Raw genomic sequence first — 12,580 nt, 5'->3', positions numbered from 1 at the left:
CATAGCCCCGTTACCATGGAATATTCCTACCCCCTCGCATCTAGTGTAGACACTTAGACGCTTGTACACGCACTAACAGTCAGTATAGTCAGTATAGAATAAGATTCTATCCTAAGAGACCTTTCCTTTTGGATAACACAGTTCTTTAAACATAGGATATTAGATATGATTTGGAATTAGGTTGACATAACCCCAGACTTCTGTCTCCACATGTAGAGCTAAATGTCAAGTCCCCTTCACCCTCTAGTTGCACGTCAATCACACGTCATGCGGCTGCGTGCGCATTCTTGCCAAGCATTTCTGCTGACATTGCAGGATTCTTTTATGGATCCACCCACTTGTGATATCATGTTTAGTGACGTTTATTAAATTACGCCCTTTATTAGCTACGTATGCACCTTTTATCAGCTGTTACGCCTCTTGCATCTGCTTTACTGTAATGTATTTTCTATAAAACTGCCTATCTGTCAATAATATATGCTCCCTTCCTTCCTGAACTTTCGTGGTGATGGAACAGAAGGCCCACAATTCGAATTGTCTTCCTTTGTATAGGAATAAAGCCTTTTAAAACCTCTAATACCACGGATTCTGCCTCTTATATTTACTGAGTTATTCCTGATAGATTTTACCGCATAAAAAATAGTACCGGTAACGAAATATTTACCACATAGCAGTCGCAAATGTCCAAAGCATCTAAGTTGGCAAAACAAAATCTATCACAGCACCAAAAATAGAGGCGGTAGAGGCAAAATGACTGGGGTAATCACGCCAAGAAATGCCAGGTCTAACACAGAGAGTGGGAAGTAGCAGCTGAGGGTCTTGAGGATTTACTAAGACTGCAGGCCAGAATATGTTTCTGCGATGATGCATGTTTCTAGCTTGTGTTGTGGGAAGATGTCAGCTAATTCAAGAGTTTGGGTGCCTGATGAGAGTGTGTTGATGAGCAAGAGTTGGAGATGTTATGCTATTTTGCGGGTTATGAGTGTTAATGAGCAGTATTGTGATAAGATTATTGTTTGTTTGGTGTGTGAGGTTCTTCCTGGCCCAAAGAGGTTACACCCCTTTCAGGTTCTGCACTTTGCTGTGGGTGTTAGTGTTATGAATTCCCAGGGGATAGTTTCAAAACGGGTGAGAAGTTTACACAGATAAGGCAGCCTTGAGCTGTGATTGATTGGCCAACTTGGCAACTTGTCACGTCCACAAGATCTTCTGAAACTCTGTATTGGTTTTGTGGCTGGCTGATAGCCTAATGTATCTGGGCCTGATTCACAGAACTAACTTAAGACAAAATCCCAAACTTACTACTTTTGGTATTCACAAAATGCACTTAATACTTTTGGTATTCACAAAATGGATTTACGACTACTAACTTTACGTCTGCACTCGGGCAGGAGATTCTGGCCCAGAGGTGGGACTTCCGGCCCAGGGGTGAGACTTCCGGCCCGGAGGTGGGGATTCCGGCCCAGAGGTGGGGATTCCGGCCTGGAGGAGGAGATTTCGGCCATGGCTAAATCTCTGCCACTGGCTGGCATCACCACCTCGGGGCCGGAATCCGCACCTCCGGGCCGGAAGTCCCACCTCGGGGCCGGAATCCGCACCTCCGGGCCGGAAGTCCCACCTCGGGGCCGGAATCCGCACCTCCGGGCTGGAATCTCCGGGCCGGAATCTCTAGCCCGAGTGCGGACGTAAAGTTAGTAGTTGTAAATCTATTCTGCGAATACCAAAAGTAGTAAGTGCATTCTGTGAATACCAAAAGTAGTAAGTTTAGGATTTTGTCTTAAGTTAATTCTGTGAATCGGGCCCTCTGTTTTTGGTAGCAGGCACCTTTGGTGGCCCAAAGGGTTTCTGGGATTTGATTAGTTGGCTGAACATTGCACAACACATCACAAGCCATTTAGTCTTCTGGGGTGATCTTGAAGCAGGGAAGCATTGTACTCGCCATGCTGCAAGAAGTAACAATTCTATTTGTATATCCGGATAGATGACAATATAGGTGCTTTCAGCAATACTGTCTACTGAATTAAAAGTAAATGCATCATAGTAGAATATAGCTAAGTAGGACATGAAAAAAATGAGAAGTTTGAAAGAGCGACAATGTAAAAATTTCCACTACACATGAAAGAGATAGGTAACAGACGCAGGGACATATTTTATCATCCCATATAAAACAGTTCTCTTGCACACAAAAAAATGTAAATCTACCTACTGGTGTGTAAAGATATTTTCCATAACTATAAAACTCTTGCTCCTTTCCCCAGAAAGAGTGCTGTGGTTTGGTGAACGGGTTTCAGGACTGGGCGGATTCAATACCAAATAGTTGCAACTGTATCCCAAAGGAAGAAGATAAAAGTTTCTGTACATCAGTAAAGGACAGAAAGGTTTATTCAAAGGTAAGCAGTCAACTACTTTACATATCCAATTATCAAATAGCACTGTTGTTGACATTTGTATGTGACCGCTATCATTTTCTCTATTTATTATATTTTCGTCATGCAGATTGTTTTATTAACACAAGTTTCCTCCGTAACTCTCCGTACATTGTCCTTCTCACATGCCTCTGATCTTAAGTCATTTGGCAACCAGATAAAAGAAGGTGCTTTTTAATCAATTTAAGTCAATTTGGCCATGTGTACGTCCGTCTGGTATGACTGTTATGTTGATGCCTTGGGTTTATTAACTTTCATAGTCCATTTCGATTTATAGTCAAGATTGTAGTTATTATCTCGTCTGGCACGCCTTCTCTGGCTAATAAAGATTCGGTACCTTTAACAGATCCTTAATAGAAGATCGTTTAATATGCTTAAACATTATGCTCTTATGAATATATCACACAGTATGGCACAGATCCAGAAAAGACCAAACTACTTAGCACTTTTTATGCTTAGTAAAGTTTTTTGATTTTTCAACGGTGATTCAGAAACTCAAACATGCAACTCTCAACCAATTGCACTCAGTCATTCATGAGGAAAATACATCTGCTAATCACACCCCCTTGGTTGTACTCCATCCCACTTACTCTAGGGTGCAATTCAGGGGGGATTCTCTAATTGGGCTCTGGGGCTGCACCGCTCTGAAATTTCTACATGTGTACCTGAAAAATATTAAATAGATTTATTTATTTAGAAATACGATTGTTTCTCTGGGCTGTCTGTCCCAAGCTGCCTGTCCCAACGCGCTGTCACGCAGGAGATGGAAGTCGGCAGTAAATCAACTTTCTGCAGTGTGATGCTTGACAGAGAGCTTACCTTTCTTAAGCACTTTATTGCCATTGTAGTGTATGGTGGTATCCACTGTAGGCCAGTGATGCTGTCAGCCTCACGGTTTCAGGCATCGGAGTCTGCAGCCCTGTGTGAGGCCAGACACCCATCATTTTCAGGCATAGATCCCACCTGTTCCTATTCATCACAAAGCAGGACTGGATGCAAGCATGTGTGATTTGGTGCCTTGTCCTTGGTATTAGTAAGTATTATAATGCTAATCTTGTGTTAAGTATATTGTGCTGAGACCCCTGGTCGCCCTAACGTCCCTGACTGTGACACCCCTGGCCCTAGCTTCAGTTCGCTGGCCCCTTTAGAAGTGGAACTGCTGTATTTGTTCCCACACTAAATTGATCCAAAAGGTGAGCAGGTTTTTGTTTCCTTGCGAAGTTGATCCAAATATCCGAGTCAAGCACAAAGGGAGAAATATGTGCTTATAGTAAAGACAGGTACGTGCTGTATTGCATTAAAATTGGCCTTATCTTTATACCCTTAACGTTAATACCAAAAACATGGATTGATTTACAAACAATAAATGTTAATAACATGAATGCAATGCATGCCAGCAATTTAGTTCCTTGTTTATTTCACATGTTTTACTTAATCTTGCATTCTTATACCTAAGAGTGTTAGCTATTTCATAATATTGTATTTCTCTATTTTTGTGTGCCTCTTATTACTCTTGTATAGTGCATAATTTGAGTTTCGCAAGCGCTTATGAGGGGCTCTGACTGAGAGCTCTGGCACTGAAGCTGTAGGCAAAGCACAGGGCCTATCATTGAGTTGGCCCCTCTGCAGAGCATACAGAAAAATGGTCATGTATACCAGTTACAATTTAAATTCTGTGCAAATGTGTGTGAAGAGGGCACACAGATGTCAAAATATTTACAAGGCAAAACTTAAAGTAAATAAAGTGGTTAAATGTGAGTGAGTGCACTGCATTTATGGGGGTGGTGAAGTGAGGGACATGCGAGGACGTACTTTCGGGGGAGAGTGAAAAGAGGGTGATGAAAGAGATGAGGTTGAAGATGTGCAGATGGATGAGATGAGCAGAGAAAGCTGGCATACATATCTAACATAAAATGCACATAACTGAAGGCAAATCCTCCGTCCAAGTCCTCATTAATATTTAATCCACAGTCTCAATATTTCAAAATTCGAACATCACCATTGTTGTTACTCATTTAGCTTAAACAGCTAAAAATCATTGACAAACCCAATAGTGCTGGCAGGTTTTCGGTGAATCTCAAATGTGGTATACATCTGAATGCAATAACATCACAGAGAGAAACCAAAATACCCTTGGTGTGGCGCACTATGTGATTTACAGAAATGTATTTTACATGCTCCCTTTTAGAGAGCTCCCGCTTTTTTCATTCTGAGTCCAGCCAGCAGCTGTGGGTGCTTCCCAAAGCCTGGTTGGGGCATTTTCTTCCAAAGTCGATGCCGCATGCAGTGCAAGCGTACACTTTAAAGGGCCTGAAGTTGTTGCGCTGTACATTTTGCACATTATAGTAACTGATGAACATGTGATTCAGTAAGATATGGGGCAGTCTTAAATGTGTTTAATATTTCAAGACTATATGTTCCCACTGCGTTAAAAACCTTGCTTTCTCATTACATTTATTTGCTTTAAAATTCACCATTTGCCCCTCCTTTTGAAAAAAAAATTCCGAGCATGAGGACCCACCTGGAATCCACATGTGTCCATTAAGCTTGCTATATAAAGGTCATACCCAACTTTTACACGCCACCACTTTCAAATGTCACCTGCCGTCATTGGGTCAATTCGCAAATGCATTTAAGAGTATGTGAAGAAACACTAATTGAGCACTACTTTAGGGATTCCCCAAGGCCTATGTGACTTAGTCCTAAAATGTACAACTCCCTATTGATAAAAATGCAAAGAGGGCACAGTCCTTTCTAATTGTACTAATTGTGTGCAAATATTCCCTGAATATTCCCATGTTAGATTCTTTGGGCTTAATTCACAAAGGCATTTAAAGAGTATGTGAAGCTACAGGGGTACTTCTTCACAAACATATACATGTCTTTGTGATCATTCTAGTGTGTGCCTTTTTACTGATTCATGTTTGTTTATTTAATCTTCTTTTTCTTTTGTTTCTCCTGGAGCAGACTATTTCAGACCTTGCAGTGCTCTGGGCTATAATGTCTGTAACGAAATTGTTAACATACCAATTCACAAAAAAGTAATAAATCTCCACCAATAAAAGTATGCCTGGGTATCTGTTCAGTTTTACAAATTTTGGGAATTCACATACATTCCTACTAATACGCCTGGAAAGCTATACTAGGTGAAAGGTTTCCAGGCGCTCTTCTGGAGTGCCATACAATACATTCTACGGCTCCAATTTCGCCTGTGTATACTACTGCATTGTACTGAATTACACACAGCGAAATGGAGCATTTTGTTAAAATGCAAATGTTCAGATTTTTTTCACAGGCAATACCTTTTTGCCTGTAAAGAAAGTTGTTCTCCTACACCTCAAATAAATCAGGGTATCATTAGTTACTTTTCTCACATTGGAAATGGAAACTGAGGGGCTAATTACGATAGCGGTGAACCCGCCACTGGGCAGGCTGCCAGTGGTGTGTTCAACGCCATCATGCGCCCATTTCCGCCCGCCAGATTGTGATGGCAGGTGGTGTGCTGGTGGGCGGAAAGCCAGACCGCCACAGGTCTGACAGTGGCAAGCGTTCCTGTCGGACCACCCCGCATCCCTAGAATGGTAGCAGTGCCTAGCAGGCACCGCCCGCCTGATTAGGATGCAGTATACCTGCCAGCCTTTTCATGGCGGTTCAACCGCCATGAAAAAGATGACAGGGATGGACTTTGGGGGCCCGTAGAGGGCCCTCCTTACCCCTGGGCACCTTGAACTTCCATTTGGGAGGCACCTATGGTACTCGCCTACATTTCCCTGCACCATGTAGCAGGCACCGCATGGTGCCTGCCACATAGTGCAGGGAAATGTACAAGGTCCATTTTTAACATTGCGGCTGGGGCTGCACCCACCCCAATTATAAATATTGCAGATGCGACCACCGTGGTGTCGGACGAATCTTAATTCCATGTGTGGGACCGCCGCCACATAGGCAGGCGGTCCCCATCCCCGACACAATGGCAGACGGACTGAAGTCTGTCCGCCATCGCAAAGAGCCCGTGAGTGATTCGAGTTTTTGGCTGGATTACATCTCTGTCAATATCCAAGGTCAGAAAGGACCAGATTTCAGTTTGTGAATTACCACAAATGTTCGAGTTATTGGGTGTCACTAAACTAGCAAGGACAACTATGCTTTTTGGTTCCCACCTCTTGCTTCGTATGTACACTCATAGTGGCAGAGAAATGCACAGTAGAAGAAGCATTAATGCCTGCCTTTCAATCCTTCCATTAATTCCTGGCAGGTGTAAATGTAGAACCTCTCTGCTGAAAAAATAAGATATGTTCAATGGCCTAAATTACACCAATGAATAGGCCCATTTTGGTGGTAGGAGACAGTTACAGAAGCATACCTTAAAGCTCTTGAAAAGTTGGAGTTAGAGAGGTAATGGAGATCCAATGGAGGTATTTCAGCACAGGAGTCTTAAGGTGACCAAATGCATAACTACATAAGTAGCAAATATTAAAGTAACATGCCATATACATAATTTGAGTGTAGATATTACATATAATGCAGACATTGAGAAAGCTATGGATCATAAATACTTTACATACTGTCTGATTGGCACATAATACCAAGTGTTGTGTTATTTCAGTGTTGGATTTCTTTCTGCATGGTTTTAGCCTTGGTGAATTGCAAATATGTTAAAATCCTTATAGGTGCCTTTAAGAACAACATTTCTCTTGCTAATATACTTGTCACACATTTGTAAGAAGGGGAGTGAAGAATAGTTGATAAATTGGTATGCAATAATGGATAATTTAGAATCAGATAAATAAATATTTATAATTTTTTGTTATTTGTACAAAGTTCTTGCTAAGTAGAAACCAGCCACAAAATGCACTGAAAACTTACATGATTAGGAGCTCTTAAAACAAAAAGGACTCAATTGGCAAAGACGTTTTTAATAATAAACCTACCTTTACACCTACAAATGGCTTCATTTATGCTTGTGAACAATTCACAGATTATTTTTGACGGCATTTATTAAAACTCTGCAAAGATAAATTCCACAAAAAAAGTTTGGGAATGGCTAGACCAGGACGTGGTTGATGTATCGGGTTGATGTTACTCCACTAAGCTATGAGATGATATCCCATTGATAAAAACCAATGCACAGCAGCTAATTTCTGCAGAAGCGAATCACTCTCTACTTTTTTCCTTTTTAGGTCTGGCTTCACAGGGCAGATGTAGCCAGACTTTATATGATCAATCTTAAAAAGAGCTTTCAGGAGTACAACAGAGAGGGGCTTTTTTAGTGGACATGGGTACATGCTTTGATTTGGCAGAAGGTAACAGTTGTTGTTAACAAATGCCCAGTATCTGTTCTTCAGATGGACCACCATCTCATTATTGCATGAGGATGGATTATTCCAGAGCCCACTCAGATCAACATTAGTAAGCCACGTCTTGACAAATTTGAGCCATGGAGTTCTCACTCCGACATGCAGATCTATTAGCTCCTTTATCAACAGCTGGTATTGACTAAGATCTTTAGTCGACCACAACCTTGCCCAGTATAGAAGGGGCGTAAGATTTCCTCCGCCTCTTCAGATGATGCTCACACAGGCTCCCAGAATATCCAGCACCAATCCAGATGCTACTCTCATGCTGGTATTATCTTTCATGAGAGAAGTGTAGTGATTGGGCGGAGCAGGCTGGGTTCACGCTTGAGCAGGGACTGGGAGCCTGTGCTCCTGAGGCCTGGCAATATCGCATGTCGGATTGCTCATCCTAAAACGGCTGGTAAAACCTGCATGCGCACTGGCAATGCCATGAGCCCACCACTCATCCTGCTCCTAATCGACCCGCACTTAAGAGTCGGCGGTGACTCTGAAATAAAATAAAGTGACAATAAAGCAGTTCTATTAATTGCTTTATTATCATTTTATTTTACATGCGTCTGCTGGTTCCAACAGTGGGGCGATGCTTTTCTGCCATAACAATGAAGTTACCCCTGCAGTTTAGGCTAATCAATATTGCAATTGTGCAAGTGACCAATTACCCCATTAATGTAAATACTGTTAGTACGCAGCACGCACGCAGGGTCGACATGCACCACTTTCTATTGGGATTTTATCTGTCAGCTCTTCCCTGTTACCCCATCTAACCTGCGCAAAATTATTACTATACAGGCGTACAACCAAGGATAGCAATGAGTCTGGCAGGCCTATTTTATGAAGAGCCTCTTTGAAAATGCCAAATACTGCCCTAAAATCAATAAAGGCCACATAGAGGTCCTCAATCCTCACCTTAACAGTCTTCCACACCAAAAGGAAAAGCAGACGACTTGATCAATTATGCTGGTATTGTATCTAACCCACCTTGCAGGTGGGAGAGAACTTTCACCACCTGCATCCAGTCCTGGACTCGATCTATGATCTGCCTACTAAACATTTTCTGGGCAGTGTCAATAAGTCTCGCGGGTTGATAATTTGCTTGGTTGTCTCTAGAACCCTTTTTAAAAATTGGAATTACAGTGTTATTACTGGATACCTGATGATTGTCATGTGGGAAAACGTATGCCTAACACACTAGGTCTGAGTCGATTTCGGCTACAAAGTAACCACAAGGATGGAATATGAGAACAGTATAAAGGAATTCTATGGACTGTTGAATAGATGGAGAACAAAAGGCATTTTTGGGGATGTGGATTACAAGTTAATTTTTTTGTGAATCATCGGAATTATCCACATGTTACCTCCTTCCCAAGGTGCACAACTAATCCTCCCGGGAGACCGATAGTATCCTCAAAAAACAGTTTACTAGAAAATGCATCCATCTATATTGACTGCTTTTTGGAACCCCTAGTAATGGATTTAAGTTTGTATGTCAAAAATACAAAGGATTTTTTACGTATCATTGCCAACATTAATTGGGAACCAGACATGCTATTGGTAACATTGTATATAACCAGCCTGTACCAGTATTGAACACCAAAAAGGATTGGAAGCAATACAGTTCTTCCCGAGGAAAATAAATTAAAAAAATTGCAAACACAATAGGATGTTAATGGAACTAATGTCATTCTGTCTCCAAAATAACATTTTCTTGTTTGCAGGGGAACTGTTTCATCAAAAACAGGGGACTGCGATGGGCACGTGCTTCGCCCCTAGCTATGCAAACTTGTTCGCAGGCTGGTGGGAGAAGCACGTGGCCTGGGCAGGAGATAATGAAATTGGGTTGGATAAATTTGTCTTATTGTCCCGCTATATCGATGACCTTTTCATTATATGGAAAGGGTCACTAGAAGAGGGAATGGAATATGTGACAGCCCTAAATGACAATGATCTGAACTTGAAATTCACAGAATGTATGAGCAGAACTAATGTACGGTATTTAGATCTGATGGTGTACATCAAAGAGAATGAGATTGGAATTACTCTCTATAGAAAGCCCACAGTGGGAAACAGCACATTACATGCTGAAAGCTTTCACCCGAGGAGTGTCATTAGTGGGGTCCCCTTTGGAGAATTTGTAAGATTGAGGCGCAACTACTCAACAGATGGGGATTTTCAGAAGGCATGTCAGGAGGCAGTAGACAGATTTAAAGATCAAGGATACAGTAAAGAAACTTTACAAAATGCAGTGAGAAAAATAGAGAAGATACAAAGAAAAGATCTCCTGATAACAACTAGGGAAGGACAAAGCTCAACAGTTGAAGATAAGGGGTCAGTTAGAATTATAACTGAATACACTACTGGTTCCACTGAAGTGTTTCAGATTTTTGGAAAAAATTAGAGGATATTGAAAACTGATAACATCATAGGGTCAACGATTCCTCAAAGTCCTTTGATTACATACAGAAGAGGTCTGGTGTTAGAAGATCAGTTAGCGAGAAGCCATTTCACCAAGGTACCCAAAAAGAAGGACCAGATTACAGGATTGTATCCCTGTATGAACTGCAAAGCCTGTAGAAATAGTCAGAAAAGAAAGGAGTTTCATGTACCGGGTAGACAAACTAAACGCAAAATCGGTAAATTAATTAATTGTAATTCCGGTTACACTGTGTATTGCTTAACCTGTCACTGTAACTTTGAATTATGTTGGGAGTACGATCCACCCCACAAAGAAAAGGGCCCTTGAACACATGCGTGCCATAAGAAACCATGAATTAACTTATCCGGTGGCATGCCACTTCGAGGAGAAACATAATTTAAATCCAAATCTTTGAAAGTTTTTCTGTTTGGATCAGGTCTCGAAAGCAGAAAGAGGTGGGGATAGAACTATGAAATTGAGGAAGTTGGAGTCTCATTATATTGTTGAATTACAGACGAAGACCCCACTAGGCCTCGACAATGAAGAAGAACTCTGGGTTTATGTCTAACAATTAGACAGAATAGCGATTCTGAAGTGGTGTTCAAGGAGTTACTTGGTAAACAGGATTGACAGAGGCTTATTGTATTATTTCCATGAAAGAGAGTATCCAGAAAGAAACCCAAGGGGAAAATGGAATGTAGTAGTGATCATGAAATGAAATGGTGCAATCTGGCAGAATTAATGAATTAATTATAACACGATTTATAGGCAGCCCATTCAGGGCTTAATAGTGAGGATAAAGTTGTAAAAGATCATGAATTTGAAAAGTGTATGAATATGCTTGATCAACTTAGCTTTGCTAGAAATATAGCCAGGCAATCAATAAAGCCCATTTAGGGCTCAATTATGTATGGAAATACTAAATGTTGAACTGGAGATGCAAAGCAATGGTTTGAAAATGTGGAACATCAATGAATTGGGATTGTATATCATATGATTATATTGAAAATGTGAAGGACAATGAATAAATTGAAACCACTTTAAGATGGCTGTTACATTTGTATATATATATTTACTGCCGTCTTTTCTTTCTTTCTCCCAATGAAATGAATTGGACTTTCTCCTCTCTTTATGTTTATTGTTAAATGTATTTTAAATATGGCGAGGTTTTCAGACCCATTGACATTGAGGAAAGCGTGCAGCTAAAACGCGTCTGTCCATATTTAATTCGAGTGGTAAATAAATATTTAAAAGCAACTTCTCCAGTATACGCCTCGATTTATGACCGAGTGAAGCGAAGGTCACATTTGGGATATCTATATCTATATATAATTCTGGAGGATTAAGCCGCAATAAAGCACTTTTGAAAATTATATATATTACCTACTGGCGGTCGCCAGTAGGTAGGTATAGTTAGAACTTAGTTTAAGGGGAAAGGATTTTTTGATTTGCTAATAACTTTGGCGACGTTTGACGAATCTTCCCGATATTCTCCAGTAAAAAAGTCTATCTAGGTCAGCTCCTATCCTGAAAGTTTTGGGGTGATTCGTGAAGCGGGGGCTGAGAAAAAAGGGGGTTCCCAAAACTCGTTTTCCCCATGTTAATTTCAATAGGAAATTTTGGGGCGAGCTACAGCCCGAACTGCTGAACGTAACTACACCAAATTTGGCAAAAAGGTCAGAAAGCGACCTTTTTTTTTTAAATGGTGTAAATCCGTTCAGTAGTTGCTGAGAAATTAAGAAAATAAGAGTCAAAAAATCCATTTCACATAGGAAACTTTGGGCAAGGCTACAGCCGAAACTACTGAACAGAATTACCCCAAATTTGGCAAAAATGGCTCAGAAAGTGATCTTTTTGAAAATGGTGTAAATACGTCCAGTAGTACCTGAGAAATTAAAAAAATAAATATATCGATATCTAGACGCACTGTGGATCCGCGCACCCTCCCCACCATGAGCTTTATTCTAAAAGGCTGTCAACATTCCAAACCAGGAAGTGTTGGCAGCCATCTTATGACTCGGTAGAAGCGAGTCAGAAGAAAACAGAATAACAAACGGGAAAAACAAGAAAAGGGGGCAGGGTAGAAACACCCTGACCCCCTAGGCCTGCTTAGGGGTCCTACGAGGACCCGCAGGGCCCAAAAAAGTATTATTTTTTTCAAATAGCAAAAGTTGCGGAGGATCAGCGGATTCTGCCGTGAAAATAAAAAACGAAGCGCGGGCTCCTGCGCTTTGTTATTATTTAGCCCCCGGTTGGGCCAAGTCCCAGGGGCATGCCATATTGTAATTGCGGGGGTCCAGAGGGGCTCCTGAAGCCCCAGGGACTGCCACCCCTCGAGGCTTTCCTTAAATATTTACAGGGGCCACACGGCCCCCCTCCACAAC

The 12,580-nt window shown here is 41.3% G+C and overlaps 1 protein-coding gene across 1 annotated transcript in view; it reads left to right on the top strand.

The window, feature by feature from the left end:
• The window catches only part of TSPAN8 (tetraspanin 8), a 153,100-nt gene extending 142,336 nt beyond the window's left edge, over positions 1 to 10,764 (top strand). Inside the window, exons 6-7 of the mRNA XM_085651072.1 lie at positions 2,259 to 2,390; positions 10,633 to 10,764. Coding sequence (XP_085507198.1) covers positions 2,259 to 2,390; positions 10,633 to 10,764 — 264 coding nt within the window. The remainder of the gene's footprint in view (positions 1 to 2,258; positions 2,391 to 10,632) is intronic.
• Positions 10,765 to 12,580: the final 1,816 nt, after the last annotated feature.

This window comes from Triturus cristatus, chromosome 4_1 (assembly GCF_964204655.1).
Source record: "Triturus cristatus chromosome 4_1, aTriCri1.1, whole genome shotgun sequence".
NCBI classification, from domain to species: domain Eukaryota; kingdom Metazoa; phylum Chordata; class Amphibia; order Caudata; family Salamandridae; genus Triturus; species Triturus cristatus.
Note: the sequence above shows the minus strand (reverse complement) of the source record. Positions and strands in the feature narration are given on the sequence as shown.